This window comes from Clupea harengus, chromosome 25 (assembly GCF_900700415.2).
Source record: "Clupea harengus chromosome 25, Ch_v2.0.2, whole genome shotgun sequence".
Classification (NCBI taxonomy): Eukaryota; Metazoa; Chordata; class Actinopteri; order Clupeiformes; family Clupeidae; genus Clupea; species Clupea harengus.
In genome coordinates, this window is record NC_045176.1 from 6,822,642 (window position 1) to 6,847,253 (window position 24,612).

General features: G+C 46.4%; 1 protein-coding gene across 10 annotated transcripts in view; it reads left to right on the forward strand.

Annotated features, from left to right (window-relative positions):
* Positions 1-542: 542 nt before the first annotated feature.
* amph (amphiphysin) overlaps positions 543-24,612 on the forward strand; it is a 30,430-nt gene continuing 6,360 nt past the window's right edge. The window contains exons 1-20 of one of the 10 annotated variants that reach the window (XM_031563039.2): positions 543-952; positions 5,842-5,922; positions 8,564-8,618; positions 8,876-8,970; positions 10,656-10,751; positions 11,005-11,112; positions 11,588-11,673; positions 13,551-13,626; positions 15,496-15,578; positions 15,762-15,770; positions 16,404-16,539; positions 17,308-17,316; positions 17,825-17,938; positions 19,141-19,236; positions 19,477-19,500; positions 19,683-19,706; positions 20,171-21,763; positions 22,397-22,429; positions 23,142-23,192; positions 24,157-24,354. In XM_031563039.2, the coding sequence (XP_031418899.1) occupies positions 884-952; positions 5,842-5,922; positions 8,564-8,618; positions 8,876-8,970; positions 10,656-10,751; positions 11,005-11,112; positions 11,588-11,673; positions 13,551-13,626; positions 15,496-15,578; positions 15,762-15,770; positions 16,404-16,539; positions 17,308-17,316; positions 17,825-17,938; positions 19,141-19,236; positions 19,477-19,500; positions 19,683-19,706; positions 20,171-21,763; positions 22,397-22,429; positions 23,142-23,192; positions 24,157-24,354 (3,036 nt within the window). In that variant the 5' untranslated portion in view covers positions 543-883. The remainder of the gene's footprint in view (positions 953-5,841; positions 5,923-8,563; positions 8,619-8,875; positions 8,971-10,655; positions 10,752-11,004; positions 11,113-11,587; positions 11,674-13,550; positions 13,627-15,495; positions 15,579-15,761; positions 15,771-16,403; positions 16,540-17,307; positions 17,317-17,824; positions 17,939-19,140; positions 19,237-19,476; positions 19,501-19,682; positions 19,707-20,170; positions 21,764-22,396; positions 22,430-23,141; positions 23,193-24,156; positions 24,355-24,612) is intronic. The other 9 variants (XM_031563040.2, XM_031563044.2, XM_031563045.2 and 6 more) reach the window with 9 other exon arrangements.

The following is a 24,612-nucleotide window of genomic DNA, read 5'->3' on the forward strand; positions in this document are numbered from 1 at the left end:
TGCTGAGGCACTAGCAGCACTTGTACTAGGCGATAGGCAGCCAATCAGCATCTGCTGTGCTCGGGGGGGCCTAGGAGATCATCTTGTCCCTGGGCCTGTGCAAGACACACAGCGAACCTGGCTATTAGAATATTCACTACCAACCCCCTTACCTATTCAGCCTCACCCCAGTGACCTCCTGCCATAGTATTGATTTATTGATTAAATGTGGTTTAACAAAAGGGAAAAAATCAGTGATTACTTTGGTGTATAGAGTAACTTTGTTGGGTGCAGGGAAATCTTGTGCTGTTAGTCACAAGCATTTTTAACCACACACACTGAACCATTCTCAAACCTGTGAAGAAACTTAACTTGTATCTCTGCCATGCTTAAATATTACATTTATCTAGAAGGATTTGAAGTGAATATGCTGGAAAGAGAAAATGCCTAGAGTCAGTGGGCCCTGTGTTCAGCAATGTTGTAGTCCTCTCTCTTTCTAAGCCCTATAATGAACACAGGCTATTTAATCATGTGCTATGACCAATGTGTACAATACAACTATGGGCTTTTCCAGTGCAATCTCATAAAAGACAGGCTATCCACATCGATGAAGATCTGTAATTTAACGTTGACGCAGCCATGGAAATTCTTTCAGCAGAAAGCAGAGTTCCGCCCAAGCAGGTCGGATAGAACATATATATGCGTAGTCCTGCGTTCCTTGGTGAATTATTCAGATAAACTAATTCGTTAATAAACGACAACCGCTATTGGATTCAAGACTATTTTAATTGTGCTATGTAATTTGAGCTGTGGCTTTAAGTGCAAGGCTACACCTCCCCCTTCTGCTACAACTGTGAGCGGATCTGTTGGTGCTGAAGCGTCCCTTTCAGTTTCAGTACCAGCCATGGCCGAAATTAAAACGGGCATTTTCGCCAAAAACGTCCAGAAACGGCTCAGTCGGGCCCAGGAAAAGGTATGAAATTACAAATGTTTTCATGCATGATCACTAAACTAAATATTTTTGTCAGGATATGTTTGCCTTGGCTGTTGCAAGCTTTACGTTCGCAAAGGAGCTGTCCAGAAGATGCTCGGGCTAGGCTACTCGAGGCTGTAGGCAATCGGAAGAGTAGGTGCAGGGATGAGGCAATAACCTACCTTCATTGAGATATCATTCTACACCTATAGTGTTATTTCACTGTTGGTTTAATGCAGTTCCTCTGTAGGCGTCGATATTCTATTGCCACGACGAATTATAGCCGAATGCGTAAGGGTTTATTTGGTGACAACCTTAGCGTTAGGCTGCAATCTTACCCACCACTGCCATTTCGAAGTGACAGGAGAATATAGCCAAGGCTACTTCGAGGCAATATATCCACTTAAAACCACAGTGGTGGACGAATATCACATAGCAAGGGTTGCGAAATTTCAAAGGATATTATAATTGAATAGCGGTTCCAACTTTACTTATGGTCAACATGCAGAGATTCAAGACACATTTCTATTACAGCTCCAAGACGAATGACTACAACGCGATTAACGAGTTAAATACCCTGCTTTGAAAATGATATGGTTGAGGTGTTGTTGTAATTTTCAGGCAGGCCAATTCTGTCTTACGCTCGGGGCATTTGACAGTTTTGCCAGGAACTTATATGAGGCAATAATTTCCCTGCAAGGTCAATGGAAGGGGGGGTGGGGGATGCCCTCTCTGCGGTATGAACGATAGCGGGGGTAGACTTCCGATGGGAGCCACGCTCATCCCTCAGAGTAGGCTAAACGCCTGAGTTAACCGATTTCGGTTGTAGGGATAATACTTTCGACAATCTCTTCTATTTAAAACCTTGGCCTATCAATAGGACGACCATTTCAGTCTCTAGTTAAGATGGGAAATGTGTATAAAACCGTTGTCATACAAAGCGTATCACTAAAAAAAAAAAAAAGACCGATTAGGCACAAGCCCATCATGCGTAGAGGGAACATATTCCTCTTTTATTAAAGCACTTCCTCCTAGCAGGAGCGGCATTGGCAGGTGTGTAGACCTATAGTTATAGGCTATATTGACTACATAGCAAAAACGTGCCATGAATGTTATGTAGAACCGGATGTCTTGAATATATACAATTATTTCACCAGTCTATTCCCATTGGTAAACACGGTGCGCATGGCGTTCCCGGGCGGCAGTAAGAGGATTGCTTTTCTTTTAATATCCAAGCTGTCGAACAGCCATAGTCGTCTAACGAAGCGAGAGTGAAGATCAGTGCTTGCTGTGACGTGTACTGTGTTTTTTGAACACCTGGTATAGCAGAGCTCACAGCCTGCCGAAAGGACATAGGCCTTTGAGGCCGATGTGTTGGTTATTGGGTATTGGTTGGCACGTCTTCGTGGAGACTTGACATATTACGTGTAAATATTTCAGAATGTTCTTATCCATGAGGTTTTGTGATTGCAGAAGGACTGCAAATGTATAAACTGCCTTCAGTATGGCAAGGGATATGCTGAGGTTGAGAGAGTCTGAGAGAGCTGTAGACCAGAATCAATCTATTACACAACAGCTATAACTGTTTGTCACTGGGTACAACACTGTACTTGTAATACTTGAAAGCATTGACATGTGGACATTTTCAGCAGATACATAACTAAAGAGATGTGGAATAGGTTCCTCTCATTTAATCAGATATCTGTTTTAATGGAGCACTTTGGGACATGCAGAAAGTGTGTTTATTAAACAGGTTAACCGACCTCAGTCATTGGCAGGTTGTTGTGTCTGGTAGAGAGTGACTGCAACATGAGCTCCTGGATCAGGATAGATCACACGGAGCCTGGAACGAGATCCTTTAGTTTAGGCCTCACTGCTCTGTAATGAAACCACATTTGCAACTCTTTTAGATGTACATTACATGGCAAACACATCATCAAAACTTGTGGTGTATTTACAGTTAGTACTTGCCTTGTAACATAATCTGCAGATGAAGAATGATGACGGGACCCATTCAATGACACGACACAAGGCAATTTAATTTGTTCAGCCACTGGTAGGCAGACAGTGTCTTTCAATTCAGATGAGTAGCATACATAATTAAACGGTCAGAGGGGGGAGGCCAACCTCAGTGATATAAGTTTTCTCTACCAATTCCCACTTTTTGAAATGAAAGAGGACACATCATTGTCATTTACTTACAGCAGGCGTTTATGACATACTTGTATATTTGGGTATATACGTAACAGGGAGTGGATTGTAGATTGAACCAGGTCTCGTTTTTCTTTTGTTTTTCTGTCTGTGTGTGTGTGTGAGAGGGTGGGTGGGTTGCCTTGCCAAGGTGCGTTAATATTTCATGGACTGGTTGCCTGAGCTGGATTGCATGTCCTAACTAGAAATTGTGCCCAGGTCTAATGTTATACCCATGGCCAAACCATCTCTGACAAGATTGGGTCATTTAGAAGATTAGACTGTTAGGCCTACTGATTGCTCAATTCATAGCCACCACAGATCAGGTGAGGGGTAATATTTCACAGCGACACTACAGACAGGAGCCAGAAGTCCAAGTCACAATATTGTTTCAGAATCTGATAAGAAGAGCATGCAATTATTAAATGGAGCAATTTGGACTTGGATGTGGCCCACAAGACCATGTAACATTAGACCTAATCTCAATGTTACCACTGGTGCTAATTGTACCACCGCAGCCTTTGAAAAAGCTAGATCTGCCTTAAGAAGGACACCTACACTATCACAAATTACCAAAATGTTAAGCTATAATTACAATCAGTCAAGTAGGCTAATGCAGAACTATGCCAAGTATCAGAATTAAGTCAAGTGTACTTGAAGGAAGCTGATGAAACATGTTACGCTACACTCATTGTTATGCCACCTATTTAGCAATCATGCTAACTCAAGCTTTTATATCATTCCCAAATGGTAAAATGGCAAATCATTTGATACCACCAGCTGAATGGACAGATAGCAAAGGCTGAGAATCATGTCACATGAAGCCCCCTGTCCCTTCAGATTGTCAATCACTTTCTACTTAAGAAATGTCAAAATAGAAAGATTGCTACAGTCCTTGAATGTATTTGAAAGGACTATTGTTACTTACTTATGTTCCAACAGAATGTTCCAGAAACCGTCCATTTCTGCATTCTTTTGGAAAAGTTATACATCACAACTTCAGTAGATTCCTCAATTCTCAATGATCTGGAGGTTAAGGTGCCACATATTGGATGATGCAATAATGTAATTTGTCTCTGTCTAAACGGAGCCTGGCAGCTGTTTTATGGGTCTGTAGTGTAGTGTGAAAATGTGTGCACACACAAACACATGTGCAACAGAGCCACTACAGACCACTGAGAAAAGAGACACGTCATAGAGTTTCAGCCATTCTTAGGTCCTCTGGCAGAGTTTTCAAGGCTGGAAGCATAGAAACGAATCGCTTCCTCTCCATGTCTCTTGGTCCTGGCTTTTGGAACTGTTGGAAGTGCCAGAACACCTCAGGGATTTTAAGACTGGTGTGATGGGCGCCCTCCGTCTAGTCTTGGTGAAGATTCGTGCTGCTGCATTCTCTATCATTTGTTGTTGACTAATAACTTTCTTTGGTAGACCAGACAAGAGAGCGTTACAGTAACTGTAGTGGATGCGTGGCTCTGATGAGTTAGCTAGCTACATGCTAACAGCTGCACAGGAATGCCTATGGGGAGCCGTTTCCTCTGTGTTTTAGCGTCTGCTGCTAGCCGTGTTGGCACTAAGCCTTTTAGATCAGACGTTTGTCCTGATGCGCCGTGTAGGTGTGGAAGCTCAGCTCTGAGGACATTCCACTCTGTTGCTGTAGGAATGCAATGACTCAGCAGCCGTCCTCAGCATGCCAGACTCAGTCAATGCCAGATCCAGCCAGGTGACATGGTCCTTTAACTAGGGACACAGCTATTGATGTTTCTGACATGTCAGTTATGAAACCCCTTTCATCTCAGCCAAAGGTCTTGCTGTTGTGGCATGTGGTTATGATCGACCATTTTCATGTGCTACTCTTGGCTGAAAAGTGGGCGATGTGATGTCATGTGATGTGAGTGATGTGTCATCATTTTGGCTATGGGCTGATGTGCTAGACTAGAATCTCTCTCTGCCTCTCTTTTCTCTGTTTCCCTCTATCTCCCTGCATACACTACACACACACTCACACGCTTGCTCACACCCTCAGTCTCTCTCTCTCTCTCTCTCTGGCTGTGTCTTGGTCTCTACGCTGTTCTGCTGTCATCTGCTCACACGAGAGCAGAGGGATGACACCATCAGACACGTAGCAGGATTGGTTGGCCCATGCTCATGGGTTTTAATGCAGCTTCACTCAGGATCTAGGCCTTCTCACTGTTATTGCATATGATATGTCTAAGCAGGGCTGTGGTACTTGGGTTGTTGCTCACAGTGTACAGTGTAAAATGGTTGTGCTAGTACGGCTAGAGTCCAGGGGAACTGCTCAGTTGAAATGACTTTATCATTATATCAGTGGCTAGGGACCTCATCATAGACTGTAGTCCATAGCAGTCTGGGGGCCCAGGTCGCCCCGTTGCTCTTGAGTGGGATTGGTGTGTGTTTATCTGCTTTTGAAGGGGAACCTTTAAGAGGATTTGTCCTCCTCTCTGTTGTCTATCCTCTTGCTTTGTTTTGTTTTTGTGCATGACAGCTTTTGCGTTTCATGTATTTCTAAATCACATTTTTTTTTCATATATATCACTTCTCCCAAACACCTAAGATGTAACCCATGGTTCCAATCGAAAAGAGGGTCTTTCATGTCATATCGCTCATAGAGGATTTTAGTTCTGTATGGGCTGTAGTGTGTGCTTACCCACCCATTCCATGTGATATGTGTCTTATTCCAGGTGCTGCAGAAGTTGGGGAAGGCTGATGAGACGAAAGATGAGCAGTTCGAACAGTGTGTTCAGAACTTCAAGAGACAGGAGGTAAGGCTACCTCAGCACACATTATAATAATTAGACAACACAAAATATAAAAAGGCATCACTTCATACGGTCAGGAAACATGGTGTCTGAAGGTATACAGGTGAAAAGACTGATTAAACACAAACAATCATGCCCCTAAATGGTGCCCTTTCATTGCATACACACATGTTCTGGTTAACAAATCAAGTCCTCAAAACAGACCTATATGTACTGATGTATGCAGAACCTAGTGTAACTTCAGATTCTGTGATAAGACCAGGCAGAACTGACAGTGCTGTCTAAGGGTGTTCAGTGAATGTTCTGGCTGTCCTGGATGTTATCTTGCCAGATAGATCATTGCCATTGCAGAAGTGCTGACTCGGCATCTGAGTCGCAATTTTAGAGTTAGAGATAACACATGTATGTTCTGACAACAATGCATGTGATATACAGTCAGCAAATCTTGTGTATTTATAGAGTCAGCACATCTAGTGTATATATACAGTCAGCATGTCTAGTGTATATACAGTCAGCAAATCTAGTGTATTTATACAGTCAGCATGTCTAGTGTATATACAGTCAACATGTCTAGTGTATATATACAGTCAGCTGGTCTAGTGTCTATTACAGTCAGCACGTCTAGTGTCTATATACAGTCAGCACATCTAGTGTCTATATACAGTCAGCACGTCTAGTGTATATATACAGTCAGCACGTCTAGTGTCTATATACAGTCAGCACGTCTAGTGTATATATACAGTCAGCACGTCTAGTGTATATACAGTCAGCATGTCTAGTGTAATTCCAGAAGCTCATGGTAAACCACTGCAAAATTCATAGATGAAACCCAAGGAGACCCCAGGCACACATTTTGACATGCTGCCTCTATCCCTATATTGACAAGAAGGAAACATGGCAAGCCAAACATGACAAGCACATCCAATATGTTTTGTAAACACCGGTACAGGTATGTGTAACCATACACATACAAGATGTTGGTAGGACTTGAATGTGTTTCTGGCGTGGTGCATCTAAATCAATAGATGATCAATAGAGCCGCTGAAATTATTCATATCGGGTCTTTGGGAAACGATAGTTAGAGGTTTGTGTGAATAGAAAGCAGAAAAATTGACTTTCTTGAAGTGCTGTGATTTTACTAGAGAAAACACGGCTGCCTAATCCCACCTCTCCACTTGCACCCTCTAATCCTGATTAAAGTGCCTCATGCCCCAGGGGGCCTGGACAAGCACGGAAACAGCCTCCTGGTTCTCTGTTCCTCTCTTCCCTTCCCTTCTCTTCTCTTCTCTTCTCTTCTTTTCTCTTCTCTTCTTTCCTCTTCTCTTCTCTTCTTTTTTCTCCTCTTCCCTTCACTTCTCTCCTCTTCTCTTTCCTTCTCTTCTCTTCTCTCCTTTCTCTTCTCTCCTCTCCTCTCCTCTCCTCTCCTCTCTTCTCCTCTCCTCTCCTCCCCTCTCCTCTCCTCTCCTCTCCTCTTCTCTTCTCTTCTCTTCTCTTCCCCTTTCCTTTCAACATTTTCCCAGAGATGCATTGTACTGTGTCCTTGATCTGTGCCTGCGTTGTTTTATGGAGCGCTTGACCGCAAGTGGTCCACAGTGTATCGCTCACATTTGTAGCAGTTGCTGTGAGATTCATGCCTGCTGCCAAGCGGTTTGACAGCAGACTTAACTAGACAGAGAGGGAATGTGCTGACTCAGAGTCTGACACTGCTGTACAGAGTTCCTAGCTTCCTAGTTCCCTGCATCTGACAAGCCCACATATAATGCATGTCCCTGTAAAACAGTACCCCAAAAAATCAGTATATCCCACGCCTGCGTTAAATGCTCTTCCAGAATATTTACCTCCACAATGTCTGATTCATTCACATTTACATCAGTCCCCTGGTCAGAAAAAGGGAGCGAAAAAAGAGAGTAAAAACACAGACTTTGCAGCTGTGCTAATTGTTGGTGGAAAACATGTTTGCTGGGCAATCCACTCAGATCACATCAAAGTCCAATTAACCCAATGTACACTGTACAGAAGGCTGTCACCAGGCAAAGCAGAGCTCATTGTTTCCAGGCTGTTGAACACGTGCTTTGTCAACGCACCTCGCTTCCTTGGTGCACTAACATGAGAGTCATGCAGTCAGTGCAACTGCGCCCAGAATATGTATGAGCTCTTGAGTTTGTAAACAAGGCACTGAAGGAAACCACTAATCTCATTTCAGGACCACGGACAGCACTGTGCACTGGTCCACACAGTTATTTCAACACAGATGTCAACACAAGTGTTGAGTGGAGACAGATGCACTTCTGTTTGTCTTTGCCCATAAATTGAGGGGCTGAATTATTGTTGAAAGTTTGTTTGTTTGAGAATTTATATTCAGTGAATGAGGCAGAGTGGAACTGATTTGTTTCAGCAAGGAAGTGTGTGTGACTATAAATCAGTCCACGCCATTGAAGTGTGTTTCTCAGCGTGTATGCTGTTCTGTGTGGATGCATGTGCAAGTAATTTTGTCTGAGAGGGGGATTGGGCACAAATGTGATGAGCATGTGTGTGTGTGTAGGGGTTGGGATGGAAGTGAGTGTGTGTATGTGTGTGTGTGTGCGTGTGCGTGTGTGTATGAGTGTGTGTGATTTCTCTGAGTTTGTTTTTGTTAATCCTACAGTTTGAGGGCTCCCGGTTGCAGAGGGAGATGAGGACCTATCTGGCAGCTGTAAAAGGTGAGTCATCAGAAAAAAGTTTCAGTGCATACACACATATGTGCACATACAGGTAGACAGACAGATACACACAGACACACACAAATGTGTGCACATACAGACAGACAGACAGATACACACAGACACACACACAGATGTGCACATACAGGCAGACGATAGACATACACAGACGCACACACATACAGTATCATGTGTATGATGGTTTGAAAGTGAGAAGGTATTGATTGTAATGACCCTCCTTGTTGTATGACCTATAGCTATGCAACAGGCCTCCATGAGTCTGACTGAGTCGCTTCATGAGGTCTATGAGCCAGACTGGCATGGGAGGGACGATGTCATGACCATCGGGAAGGTAAGGAGGACAGAGAACCATGGCATATTCCCCTGTGAGGTGTCATTTTAATGATGAAAATGTACTTATAAAGTTACTTTTTTAAGGTTGTGTGACATTTGTAGTGTTTAAAAGAGCTGGCAGTCATTTACAAGACCAGTACAATGATACAATCTATCACTTCTTGAGGTATGTTTTTTTTTTTATAGGTAACTAGTTATGGTACCATCCTCAAAGTCATGTTGATGGTGTATGGTCATGTGAAGGACAGATATACATGCCTGTTTTTCCGACTAGCCTTCCAGGCTATGCTGTGTAGTTCTGTTGTCCGGGTGAAACCTCGTGAAAATGTCAGAAAAGCTTTCACAGTACGACATCACCAACAATATCACTAAAAGACCCCAGTTAGCATGTTAGCAAGCCAACAGTGCCAACTGGGCTCTTGGTGGTGTTTGTAAGGTCTTTGCATGCTTAGTAGGTAGCTAGCGTAGCTACGCCAGTTTGTTAAAAATCGGTCACTCTGTTAAACAATCGATATGCTAAGTTTAATAATAGATTAACATGACAACGTGAACGTAGCCGATAACACACGCATGCCGCTATTATACCCCGTAACGATAGCTCACTAGCTTAGACCAAAACTCCACAGTGCTGCTTTAAAAAGCTGGTGGCTCATTTCCCTTTTCACATGAGAAAGCAGCTGCCAGATGACCATGCCTGAGTGAGGTGCATTTAGCATCAAACATAGTTGATAGTTGAGTTGTGTAGTAGAGTACCTCAAAAGCAAACAAGTGACAGACTCTCATTGTCCTGTCACTTATTTTGTCATGCCCTCTAGCAGCTTGACACATCCGTGCAAGTGTTACAAGGTACTGCAGTATTGGACGTGTCACTCAGTATGGTTTGACTCATCTGTTGTGACTGCAAGTTGAAAATAACACAGCCAGTGTTCAGGTAATGCAAGGCCCTTGTCTCAGGGGAAATAAGACATTCTTATGAGTGGCATGGATTCTTAGGAGTGGACCACTGACAGGTTCCCTTCTCTCCCTGTCAAAGATATCTGCTGAGGGTTAGTCAGTGTTAAAGGACTTTAGTGTTTGACATGCATTCATAGTTGCTATATTATCATACCACACTATTTCTAGATTTAGTCACTCTAAAAAGGTAATTAAATGACCAACTCGAACAATATTGTTATGAGTCATGTGTTTGTGTTCCTCTAATGATTACTGGGAGCTTCACTTCCTGTTAGAGCTTCATTTATTCACTATTAGCTCCTCCGTGGGCGAGCAAAACATATTTAGCATGTTCATCTGAGATGATACACACACACACACACACACACACACACACACACAGAGATACGCTTCCGTCAGCACACCTCAGAGCATATTTAAACTTGTTACAATTAATTTCATTTTCCTGACTCATGTAACCATTGGAGACGCAATGACAAAGAGGCAGAATAGGTGGCTTCATAATAGCACGTATAGAGAGAAGCACAGCAACGCTTCATAATAGCACATAGAGAGCAGCACAGTAACGCTTTGATATTTCTGGACGCATATAGCTGGAGAGCAGAAGTTTCCCGTTGTACAATAGGGTTGCATAATGTGATAAAATGAAAGTCTCAATGAGCAATGGAAAAATGATTGTCTTCATGAAAATGATGGTTTGCACATTGTCTTCCCTATTGTCTTATGCAGAACTGCGATGAGCTGTGGGAGGATTTCCATGAGAGACTAGTGGATTCCACAGTCAGTGCGCTGGAGAATTACCTCACACAGTTTCCAGATCTTAAGGTGCTGTTTTACAGGGTTACCCCGATTTGTCCATCTGAGGCATAAATGTATATTCTATTACACATGGAAATATTTATTTATATATATAAAAGTTACATTGAGTTTTATCTGCATCTATGATAATATTACTGGGGAAAGTACAGTTTGTTAAAAACTATCTGAGCGTTATCAAAGGTAACTTTTATTTTGTTTATTTATTTTATTTTGTTTATTTATTTTTATTTTTAATATTTAATGTAACTTTCTTCTACAGATACGTGTATCAAAGAGAGCTAGAAAGCTGATTGACTATGACAGTGCCAGGCACCATCTTGAGACCATGCAAGTAACCAACCAAAGTAACCAGAGGAAGATCCTTAAGGTACGATCAGACTGTAAACCTGTGCAGAAACTGTAGCTGTTACTGTGGAGTGAACCGTTTTCATGGCACATTCTCACATATCACTGGATTAGTGGTGTATTTGGATGTATTTCCATTAGGAGGAAATAAACTCAGACTCTTCTTGAAAAGTGGGGGGAACCTTTTTTTTGGCTAAAGCATGCCATCCTGCACCAGACCGTAGACCATTATGTTATTCTTTTCAGTAAATAGGGTACTGTGCTGAGCCAGGGAACAATATGTGCTGCCATTTAGAATGAATGAATGAATGACTGTGTCACCATATACTAGACATATAGATTAGCATCCTGTGTCGGGATCTACTCTGGCATGTACTCAGATATATAGTTGACCATGCGCTGACACATATAGTGTGTTGAGGTGTACAGTGTGTATATTGAAATAAAGGGGGATCCGTGTTAAGATATATATGGATGGTCTGTGCCCTGTCAACCAGGCGGAGGACGACTTGAAAAAGGCACAGAAGGTGTTTGATGATCTCAATGTCGGCCTGCAAGATGAGCTCCCAACTCTCTGGGACAGGTAAGCGATCCCCTTGCCCTCTGGGTTCAACTCGATTAATAAAGCATTAGCCTAAAAAAGGACTGTGGTTAGACAGCCACACAAGCGCTGTGTCAAACTAGCGTTGTTAAATGGAAATGAAGGCCGCACCCCAGGCTGCTTTTCCATTATAGAGTTATGGTACTCAATAAATTCATTTGGGCGGAGATACAAATATGTAATGTGTTCTCGCTCTCTCTCTAACACACACAAACTCTCTCTCTCTCTCACACACACACTCTCTCTCTCTGTCTCTCTCACACACACACACACACACACTCTCTCTCTCTCTCTCTCACACACACTCTCTCTCTCACACACACACACACACACACACACACTATCTCTCTCTCTCTCACACACACACACACACACACACACACACACACACACTCTGTCTTTCTCTCTATCTCTCTCTCTCACACACACGGTGGCGTATAAGGGCTGTTGGAGGTAAAAACAATATATATTGCAGAGCTGGGGGAGAGGGCTAATATTCTGAGAAGAAATTGAGAGTTCCCAAGATTAAAGTCGTAAATTTACCAGAAAAAAACTCAGATGTTCTCTGGGATTACAAAATCAAATATTTACGACGAAATAACTAAAATATTCCATCGGTGGCTGATGCTCAATGGCAATATTTGCACCACCAACCAGTAGTTATAGTATGAGTACGTTCAGGGGCATATTTTCGCAAATAATGTGTTTCTCGTAAATATTCTCGTAAATATACTACATGTTTTTTTTTAATTTTTTTATTATGACTTTCAAATCTCAGAGAATATCAGAGTTTTTTGTCTTGTAAATATGTGACTTTAATCTTGGAAATTCAGATTTTTTTCTCTGAATATTGTCCCCCTCCCTTGTCCCTTATACACTGTCATACAGACAGAGAGAAAGCGAGAGAGAGAGAGAGAGAGAGAGAGAGAGAGCGAGAGAGAGAGAGAGAGAGAGAGAGAGAGAGAGAGAGAGAGAGATGTACGTGGAGAGAGTGCTCCATCATTCCCTTGATGTTGATTGCTGTTCCTAGGTGTACTTGCATGTGTGGAAATGACCCAGTGCTTTGGTCAGCACCTGAGGCAGGGCGTATGCGACAGCACTCTGCCATGCAGCTCACAGTGTGTCGTGTGCAGTGTGCTGAGCCAAGCTCGCCTGCCAGCCTGCCTGCCCACACGCCCCCTCTGCCTGCCCCCCCATCTGCCTGCCTGCCCGCACGTCCCCTCTTCCTGCTCCCTCTGCCTGCCTGCCCGTACGCCCCCTCTGCCTACCCCCTCTGCCTGCCTGCCCGTACGCCCCCTCTGCCTGCTCCCTCTGCCTGCCTGCCCGTACGCCCACTCTGCCTGCTTGAGCGGAGGGGAAGCGTAGCCTGATTGTATAATCTGTCCAATCGGAAGCTTGCTCTTAGTGCCAGGCCCTCCAGCCCAGCTCAGCACAGCTGGGAGAAGATGATGGCGGGAGTTTATTTATATCCTCCTGCTTCCTCCCCTCACTACGCTTCTCTCCGTCATCCTCACAAGACTATCATGTTCAGGATGCTGACACACGTCGGGGAGGCGCCCTTAACAAGCCCAGCTGATAGGAAATGCTTTTTCACAATGGGTTGCAGGCGTAATTATATGAAATTACATGTAACCATGTTTAGAAAGAGGCAGATTTTATGTATTATTGTATTTTCAGTATTTAGATTTAATGTTTCTTACACAATTTCTGTGTCATTTCTGCCCTGTGGTTCAGTGTGAGGGAAGAAAGTGATTTTCACAGCACCTGTCATTCAACAGCTGAGGTATTTGTTCAAACATTCGAAAGACAAGAAACATATTTATCCTCATCTTTGTGTTTTTTGTTTTTCTCCCCTGCAGCCGAGTTGGATTCTATGTGAATACATTCAAGAGCGTCACCAGCTTGGAGGCCAAGTTCCATAGAGAAATATCTGTGGTATGTTGCTCTCACTGTTCTTCACATCACACTCCTCTGACGGTTTCTGAAAGGTTTGTGGTTTCGGACCCTCATCATGAGCTACGGGTACAATAGTCAGCAGAGCACAAGAAAAGAGTGACGGGTGAAAAAGATAGGCAGATAGAAAATCAGATAGGCAGATGACATTGCAGCGTGCTGTATTGAATTGACATTTGTTTGTCTTGTTTTTGACACGGCTTGGCTTTGACCTTATCTTCCTGCCCTGACAACGTGACAACCCCAAATCAATCTGAATATGCCAGATTGCATAGTAGGCCGTGTGAGCCCACATTAGTGCAGCTGTGTGTTGAGTGGTACACTTTCACATGCTACTGCTGAATGCTGCTCTGCATGAGAGCGTTTGCTGGCCTTAACGTTATTGCGGCGTGCTGCCGTCACACCAACGTTCTTAGAAGATGCCTTCACTGGAAGGTCATGTCTTATCTGACACCTGAGGCAACAAGGCAGCAACCTTTTGTTTTTATACGCACCCATTCACTCTTTAGGGTACAGCATCTTCGTAACCTCCTGAGAACCAACCCATAGACGAGTCCTCTGTAGTTGACATTTGATTTTCATACCCTCTTACTCTTTTGAGCTATTCTGTTAATTATTCTTTGTTCCCAGGAGGATATAGTAGGTGCACAGTTGCAGGACCTTCGATGTACAGATTCCATATGGCAAGAGCCTATATTCACGTTATGTTCACTACAGCCTTGTGGTTCTGTATGTATTGCGTGTAGAAGCACCAGAGTGATATATAGCTTTAAACTCATGAGAGTATCCAGTAATACCATTCCAGGCAGCATTGGCTATAGTGTAAGAATGGGCATGTGCCCGGCAGGGGAGTTTTAACTGACATATTCTGCAGGGTAATGCTAGGATGCTGCAGACTGTCAGTGGGGAATGGTATGTATTTATGTCAGCCCCTCGAGGCCCACGGGGCAGCATTTAATTTCACTCGCTCAGTCAGCGGCAGCAAGAGTCTTTTGAAGAGCTTTCCTGCCCTCCCCACCACATCAGCCTGCCACTCGGGCCTTTAGTGAAGCCTTCTCCCTTCAAAGGGTCGGAAATTAAATGAAATAGGCCTTCGAGAGATCTGCATTTTTGTTACACTATTCATTTGTGTGTAGACATTGTGTGTAATGTGTGTAGTGTGTGTAGTGTGTGTGTGTGTGTGTGTTTGTGTGTGTGTGATATCCGCACACATGTGGCTCCGTGTTTGTGCTTGGAGGCACATCTGCGTGCCTTTTGCACACACTCTACTGCCCACCCAAGCCAGCCTTTGTGTGCTCTGTGTGTTATTCCGGGGAGCAGCGGCCTCAGCGGCCCCCGCTCAGATCTCCTGGCCGATGATAACATTCAGTGTGGTGTTGTTGCCTGTTCATCCTCTTACCTGACTGAATGGGGACATGTTAGACATCAGTCATCCATGGCCATGTTTGACTGTCTCAGGGTGACTGAGGTGAGCACTCTGAGTCGGTCGTGGTTTAACACAAAAGCTCTCCTCTCAGAGGCCCTCTACTGGACCTGTGGGGCACTGCAGGCCCAGGCATGAAGATATGATGGGGGATACTGTGGTTTACCCAGGCTTATGATGATCATAGTTCATGTTTTTTATATTAATGTCAGTGCTCCGACACCATTGCCTACACTGGGGTGAGACCATGCTACCGCTGTCATTGTTATTATGTTACTAAATTCTAAACTGAATGACAAGTCCAGATAATATGTCTTCACTTTTGACGTGTTTCCTACTTCATTCCTCTCTGTCTTTCTGTCTTTCTGTCTTTCTTTCTTTCTATTTTTTCTCTTTTCTCTCTCTCTCTCTCTTTCTCTCTTTCCCAGCTATGCCACAAGCTGTACGAGGTGATGAACAAACTGGCTGAGCAACATTCTGACAAAATGTTCACAATCCAGGGAGCTCCCAGGTTAGCTCTCTCCATTTGCACTCTCTTGTAATACTGATGATGATGTTAAAACATACGCTCAAGAACATCACTCATTTTATATACAGCACCTCATGCTACAGTGCTCTTTGTATATGTTTGCCCAGTCCTAAAAACCGACTTAAACATGTATTTAATCACATTGCTTCATTGCCTATATGACAGATTTAAGCGGTAAGTGACGTGTAGATGCTCAGATAGTAGTTGGCTGACACTAATTTCCCCTCTGTTAACCTTTGGAGATTAGTATATTAGGCCAGTATATTAGTGTATTAGGCCAGTATATTAGTATATTGTTGTTGTTCGCCTTTTCACTCCATAGTGGAGCATAGGCCATCGAAAACGAGTTTCCACCAGATTTGGTATCCACTTGTTCTCGATGTTTCAGTAATCCAGTAGTATCCACTGTGCGAGGGATTGGCCCACCCAGCTTCAGTTTACAGCACCTGGTCTTCCCAGTTGGTGTCCCAATATTAGTATATTAGGCCAGTATGTTAGATCTGCTATAGTGTGCTCTGAGCTTTACTGAGCCAGCACTGAGCACAAACATAGACTCTCCTCTCCACTGTAGAAAGAAACCCTCTCAGAATGATTGAGCTCCCTTAGATGGCCTTTCCTTTAAATGTTGCCCTCCAAACAGGTGTTTAAATGTTGCCCTCCAAACAGGTGTTTAAATGTTGCCCTCCAAACAGGTGTTTTCGTATTGCACACGTTGTACGTTATATCGGCACACATTTACATTGATGAGAGGCATTGGTGGCATGTGACAGAAGGCTAATGCTTGGTCCCTGATGCGCTGTGATGCAGTGACTCGGGTCCGCTGCGGCTGGCCCGTACCCCGACACCTCCGGACGACTCGGATCCAGACAGTCCTGACGCCACCCCCAACCACATGCTGAGGCTGGCCTCCCCCGGCCCACCCAGGCCCAAATCACCCTCCATGGTACACCACCTCACCTCACCTCACCTCACCTCGCAACACATTACACTCACGCAAAATGGGCCTCTTTCTTTCTTTCACAGCCTTTCCTTTGTCTTCCCCCCGGCCCTTGTCTCTCTATCTTTGTTTCTTTGTCTTCTTTGGCCATCTGCCCCACATACACACATGCTCTCGAAGTTCACGTTTTACACGTTTTATTTACCTTCTCTCTCTCTCTCTCTCTCTCTCTCACACATAGGCACACATAAACACAAAAGCAAATACAATTTTTTTTGTCTATACGTATAATCAAGCACACTCGTCCATAAACATTTGGTTGAGATTTGGCGATGTCATGGTTTATTTAACATCAAAGTGGGAACATGCTGTTATGTGACTGCACAATGTCGTTCTGAGACAAACACTTTGAATACGAATCTAGACTATTCTCATTCGTAGTTCCACGTTGGTGGAACGAGCTGCCTAGCACTACCAGAGCAGGGGCGGCCCTCTCTACCTTTAGGAAGCTCTTCAGAGAGCACCTCCCTTCCTAACTTGCACTTCTACTAGTACTTAACTTGCACTTACAGTAGTTACATTCCTGCACTTTTTTCTATTTCTTATGTAAAATAGTATTTAGTGTTACACTAGGTCTCTATTGCTCGTAGCTTGATTGTTCTCTCCCTTTGGATGAAAGCGTCTGCTAAAGGACTAAATGTAAATGTAAACAAATGGACTGAAGTGCATCTGATGTTGATCCACACTTGCTTTGTTTTCCTCTGCACGTGACAGAGTGAAGATGTAAGTATTTGTCTAGTGGCCCAGTGTATAGTCTGTACCCTGTAGCATGTCCAGAATGACCAGTATGACCCAGCCACCCAAGTCCCTCTCCAAATGTCCTCTGGTTTCTGTATTTATGTCTCAAGTATTTGCTGGTTGATCTCAAATGCCTGACAGTTTTTAGATTCCTTAGTATGTGACAGCCTGACCACGTAGTGTTTGTCTGTGTGAAGTGTGTGCGTGTGTGTGTGTGTGTGTGTGTGTGTGTGTGTGTGTGTGTGTGCGTGTGTATATGTGTGTGTGTGTGTGTGTCTGTGTGTGTGCACGTGTATTTATGGATATTTGTGTGTGTGTGTATGTGTATACGTGTATTTGTACGTGTATACGTGTATTTATGGATATTCGTGTGTGTGCGTGTGTGTGTGTGTGTGGACATGTATTTATGGATATTCGTGTGTCTGTGTGTGTGTGTGTGTGTGTGTGTGTGTTTTGTGTTTGTGTGTGACCGTTTACCATGCCTCTCCTCCAGCAAAAGAAAGGACCTCCGAGGCCACCAAAGGCCACTCCCACTAAGGAACTAATGCAGGAGCAGATTATCGACCTGTTTGGCGGCTCCTTCCCTATGGCCTCGTCCTCCTCACAGGTCAGCCACCACACAGCCACCACACTGCCACCACACAGCATTCTCACACAGCCACCACACAGCCTTCTCACACAGCTACCACACAGCCTTCTCACACAGCCACCACACAGCCACCACACAGCCTTCTCACACAGCCACCACACAGCCTTCTCACACGGCCACCACACAGCCACCACACAGCCTTCTCACACAGCCTTCTCACACGGCCACCACACAGCCACCACACAGCCTTCTCACACAGCCACCACACTGCCACCACATAGCCATCTCACACAGCCTTCTCCCACAGCCTTCTCACACAGCCACCACACAGCCACCACACAGCCACCACACAGCCTTCTCACACAGCCTTCTCACACAGCCACCACACAGCCTTCTCACACAGCCACCACACAGCCACCACACAGCCTTCTCACACAGCCACCACACTGCCACCACACAGCCACCACATAGCCATCTCACACAGCCACCACACAGCCACCACACAGCCTTCTCACACAGCCTTCTCACACAGCCTTCTCACACAGCCACCGCACAGCCTTCTCACACAGCCTTCTCACACAGCCTTCTCACACAGCCTTCTCACACAGCCACCACACTGCCACCACACAGCCACCACACAGCCACCACACAGCCTTCTCACACAGCCTTCTCACACAGCCTTCCCACACAGCCTTCTCACACAGCCACCACACAGCCACCACACAGCCTTCTCACACAGCCACCACACAGCCTTCTCACACAGCCACCACACTGCCACCACACAGCCACCACACAGCCTTCTCACACAGCCTTCTCACACAGCCACCACACAGCCTTCTCACACAGCCTTCTCACACAGCCACATGTATATAGACATGCCCATCTGGAGAGAACCGTTGTGAAATGTGCTCTACATGCGGCTGGGAAGGATAGCAGCAGTAATTGCATTTGACAGTTTTTAAACCAACCCTAAAGGTTGGGCTCAAACTACAGAGGCACAAACTACAAACTACAGTGTTGTAGCCTTGCTGGCATTCATTTCTGATGCACTTTCAACAAGTTGTCTTTGGATAGAGTGAATAGATTCCCATATAGATGCTGTACTACACAACCCCTTTCATGAACCCCAGTTATGTGGTGTGTTATGCTGTCTGACCTCATGCTCCTGTGTGCTTCTCGAATTGCTGTTTGTTGAAGTACATTTTCTGTGTGTCCATCAGCCCAACGAAGGACCTGTGGAGTCTCTCCTGGACCTGGACTTCGATCCGTTCCCCTCCTCCACTCCTATTGGCCAGTCCCAGTCTCCCATGCCTCAGGTGTGGACCCTTGTGTTCTCGTCTGAAGTGCTGCACCTCCAGGCCTCACCTGGCCTCATGTAGCTAATGAAACGCCTCTCTTCTGACTTCCATATTGAGTTAGCCGGACAAAATGAATGCTCTTTTAGAGCTTTATATCCCAGCAGGCTAAATGTGAGTGAGTTTAGGGTGCGATGATTGAGTGAGTGGGTCAGCATAATCAAATGACTCTCTCTCTCTCTGCCCTTTCTCTTCTTCCAGACATTACCCTGGGATATGTGGACGGTGAGAAGCTCTCTGCTACCTCTTTTACTTATATTTCAAATTCTGTTTATCTGTAAGGGATTCCGCAGGCTTAGATACAATTCAAGCGAGCGCAGCCAAGAATCAGATGCATGTAAAGTAGTAGAGGGTCAGTGGGATTTGTCAGCACTGCTTGACTCGTGGTCTTTTTTGCTCGTTTGCAGGAAGAGGTTCCAGCGGCACAGCCTGTGAGTACTGACTGCTGAGCGGTGACCTCCTGAGAAACCCCAAACACTCACACACACACACTGTGTCTGCCCACAAGCGCCCGCTTTGAGAGCCTGCTTTATTTAAGAACACACACAATGAGATGAAGAATCTTCATTCTTTTCCTTCTCTGTCATTACATGTCACTCTCTCATGAGCCTTTCACAGAGGTTGTGAAGTGGGCAAATTAGAACCTTAATGGAACATGCATGTGATTTTATCCTATTTATAACGGTGTGTTTAAACTTGATGTAGCAGTCCATAGTGGTCAGGTAAACATTACAGTATGTATTGACTGTATGTACTTTAAATGTGCTGTACATTAAATGTGTGTTATAAGTAATCTGATTGATTTTTTGAGACTGCACCATCTCTTCCTGTTTAAACTCTCTGCTCTCTTCCCCTTCTCCTCTTTCTCCTCCTCCTCCTCCTCATCCGCCCGCAGCAGGTGGACTCAGGGTCGTGGGCCAGTGGAGCGCCGTCACAGGGGGAGGGGGAGCGCGAGGCTAGCGTGGATGCTAACCCCTCGTTCTCCGCCTTCCCCGCCTTCCCTGACCAGGGTGGCGACACGGGCTTCACCGTCGACTGGAGCGCCAACTTCAGCGCGCCGGCCCCCGTAACAGAAGGCGCCGCCGCGGCTGACGCCTCAGTCGATGCCTCAGCTGACGCCGGAGCAGACGCCTCAGCAGACGCCTCAGTAGACGCCTCAGCCGACGCCTCAGCCTTTGCCTCCACCTCCGCCGACGCCGCCGCCGATGCCGCCCCTGCGTCCGACGGATGGCCTCCTAGCAGCGGCTGGGCCACGGAGGCGACGCAGCCCCAGGTGGAGACGGTAGGAGACGAGGTTAGAGACCAGGGCCCGAGCGAGCAAACCCCCGAGCCCAACCCACAGCGTGACCCCTGTGATGTGGTGCGGGGCCAGGCCGAGCAGGAGCAGGAGCAGGAGCAGGTCCAGGAGCAGGAGCAGGAGCAGGAGCTGGGACAGGGCCAAGAGGGCACGGGGACGGGCTGGGCCCCAGAGCAGGCAGGGTGGGGCTGGGGGGAGGGGGAGGGGCAGCAGGAGGCAGCGGAGGGAGTGGTAGAGGAGTTAGAGGGGGAGGCGCCCGTGCCGGGGATCGTGTTGATCGACGAGTTCGGTCAGGAGGTCCAGGGCGGCACGAAGGGGGGCCTGGGGAGCCAGGCCGCGGTGGAAGGCTCTGGGTCGGAGTACGAGACAGCGGAGGAGTGGGGAGAAGCTCCCGGTCGCAACGGAGGCTGGGTGAGCGCTGACAACGAGCTAGCAGCCACAGAGGAGCAGGGAGCCGCCGCGGAGCCGATGGCAAATCAGGGCGCTGCCGACAGCGGCACGAACCAGGGGGGCTTCGCAGATTGGGGTGCGGGTGACGCTGCCTCTCCATTTCCGGAGCAAGTGCCGGCGGCTGACACAAGCTTTGGTGGTGAGGGGTTTGCAGTGCAGTGGGACCAACCAGCAGCCACGGAGCTGATGCCTGAAGAGCCCACCGGCGTGTCGGTGCCTGCCGAGCAAAGTGCACCAGAACCCCCCCTGTCAGCACCAGAGCCTGCCCTGGACATCACTGAGCCCGCACAGGGTTCAGATCCATTTGGAACCACCGAGGACCCTTTTGGCGCCGAGAATGACCCGTTCGGCACGGAGAAAGACCCGTTCGCTACCTCAGAGGATCCTTTTGGGACCTCCGAGACAGACCCGTTCGGAACCTCCGACAAAGACCCGTTCGCCAACGCGGAGCAGGACCTGTTCGCTAACCAGGGAGCTGACGTCTTTGCCTCGCAGGCGCCGGCCGACGCAGTAGGATTCGCCTCCGACCCGTTTGGAGAGAGCTCTGGGCAGGACAGCTCAGCCAACGGCGGATGGGCTGCCGACCCGTTTGCCACCAACACCACCCAGGGCTGGCCCGGAGGCTGGGAGTCCACCGGCGGGGAGGAAGGAAAGGATTCCTCCCAGTGGCCCGCCTTCCCCGACCCCAGCGCCGCAGCGGCCCCAGAGGCCGACTCCGCTAGCAAGGGTTCCTGGCAGGAGGTGAGTGACAGCAGCGGCTTCTTCTCCTCTGACGGCCAGGGCGACTCCACGGCAGGCTGGGGAGGCGACGCCAGCGGTGTCGGTGGCGGCGGTGGTGGTGGTGGCGGAGGCGGGAGCCAGCCGCCAGACTTTTTCGCCGCCTTCCCCAGTCCGACCGAGCCGCCGGGTAGCAGAGCCCCTGCGCCCAGGGAGCCGGAGAACTCAGATCTGTCTGAAGACGAGGTTGCGAACCGGAGATACGGAAAGTTGTACCAAGAAATAGATACAGAGAAAGACGAGGTACCTGACTTCCTCACCCCATGTGTAGCGTAGTGTAGAGTAGATTTCAGCGAGAGAACCCCCCTCTTTCCCCGCCCGCAGACGAGGCACCAGCCCCCCCCCTGCCTCCCCACTACGACCTCCCCACTACGACCCCCCCTCTCTGGATCCCCCCGGACCCCACCTACAGTCCACAGTTCCCGGCCCTCACTCCTCTGCTTGCTTGTCTGCTCGTGTTGTTGTTTTTTTAAGTCTGTTTTATTTTCATTACTAACGTTTGAAGAAATTGCATTTCTACTTTTTTTATCTTACAATTTGACGTAATATATTCCAAGCGGGTCCAAAGTCTAATTGTTTCTCTGTGATTCGGTTTAGGTGTCCAACAATGCTTTTAATGGATTTCCTCAGGTAAATAAGAATCTTTGACAATCTTAATTTGATGTCCTTGAGTGCCAGTAAGATGATGTGTTCTATGTTACACAAGTGTGAAACCTTGGCACATTCCTCATATTCGCTCAGAGAAAGGCTTCAGTTTGCTACAGTTCGTATCACGCTGTCATTTCTAAGAAAGAATCAGAAGATTCTAGGTTATATAACTAATAGGGTCAGTGACCTCAAGCAGGTTGATCTGGATCTGGATCCCTGCCAGTTTGTGTAGTAGTGAGATAAAAAGGGGCGACAGTGGTACAGGAGGTAGAGAAGTCGTTTAGTAATCAGAAGGTTGCTAGTTCGATTCCCTGTCGAAGCGTCCTTGAGCAAGACACTGAACCCCTAATTGCTCCTGATGTGCAGTGTGTGCCATCAGTGTAAATGTAAAATGTGTATGTAAGTCGCTTTGGATAAAAGCGTCTGCCAAATGACTAAATGTAAATGTAATAATGCACTTCAACCTGGGACAGAAATGCTTACTGAATGTCAACATACTGTATCTACTAAGGCCAGAATGTTCCTTACTAACATCTTTCCCTGAATGATTCATCGAAACCAAAACCAAAACCATCCCTCCAATACTAACTGCATGTTTGTTTTGAATGTGTCATCTCTTTATTAATGAATGTGTCATCTCTTTAATGAATGTGACGACACTGACCCTCTCCCATTCCTCCTCCCTCCTCTGAAGACGGATGCCTCTGCCTCTGCCCCTGCCTTTGCTGCAGACTTTGATAAAATGGTGAGTAAACAGGTAATGATTTAGTCCTCTTCCTGAGATTGCACCTAGTAAGCATAATCCGTTTAGCTTGTGAGCTAATTCCGTGTTGATGAATGCTTGTTTGAAATGCTGATGACGTGAGTTTTTTTTTTGCTTTTGTTCCTGATCAGTGTGAATTCAATGTAATCGTCACTGTTGTTGCTTCTTTATATTTAATACATATTTTCTGCTGACAGTATTTGTGCTCATGTTTTATATACGTATATATGTCTTTATATCATACAATGTTCCTGACCAGATCATTTCATATGCTGTCATTATATTGGCTAAATTATTTCAACACACATTGTCCTGCCTTGCCTGCAAATATGAAAACAAATTATGCCCATGTCCTGCATTTGGCCTGGGTAGGTAATGTTTAAACAGTGTGTTGTTTTCTGTTTGAATGGTTGCAGTATATCAGTAATTGTTTGTGTAGGCTGAAAGGGGTTGCTCTTAGCTACAAAGAGCCACTGTTGCTGTTGCACTCACGTCAGTACGTGTGCGTCAGTAACTGTGTGTGGTGGGGAGGTACTGACGCTCTGTGCGTCAGTAACTGTGTGTGGTGGGGAGGTACTGACGCTCTGTGCGTCAGTAACTGTGTGTGGTGGGGAGGTACTGACGCTCTGTGTGTCTATAACTGTGTGTGGTGGGGAGGTACTGACGCTCTGTGTGTCTATAACTGTGTGTGGTGGGGAGGTACTGACGCTCTGTGTGTCTATAACTGTGTGTGGTGGGGAGGTACTGACGCTATGTGTGTCAGTAACTGTGTGTGGTGGGGAGGTACTGACGCTATGTGTGTCAGTAACTGTGTGTGGTGGGGAGGTACTGACGCTATGTGTGTCAGTAACTGTGTGTGGTGGGGAGGTACTGACGCTATGTGTGTCAGTAACTGTTTGTGGTGGGGAGGTACTGACGCTCTGCCCCTGCCTCTGCTTGTGGAAAGCCGGAGGGTGTGGAGGGTGCTGCGGCTCCAGCAGCCGCGGAGGCCCCTGAGGCCCCTGAGGCCCCTGAGGCAGCGGCAGCGGCCGTGGGGCAGGTGACTGAGGGGGCCGAGGGCCAGGTCACGACCCCGCCTGCCCCCGCCGAGGCAGCCGAGGCCTCCGAGACCACGGCCGCGAGCCCCCCAGGAGAGAAAGCCCCAGTAAGTGAAAACACTGGAGCTTATGCGCATGAACTTCAGTACTGACACTCAGTCAGTGCTATCATCATCATCATCCCCAACACTGTCATCATATTTGTCAGTGTCGTTATCTTCATCTCCGTCGTCATCTTCTTCTTCACCGTCACCTTCATCATCATCATTTTTTTTAATGTTATTGGCTTTGCTATGTTTTTTTATTTTCATGTTCGCATTTATCTTCAGTGCTTCAACCATCATCATCATCATCATCATCATCTT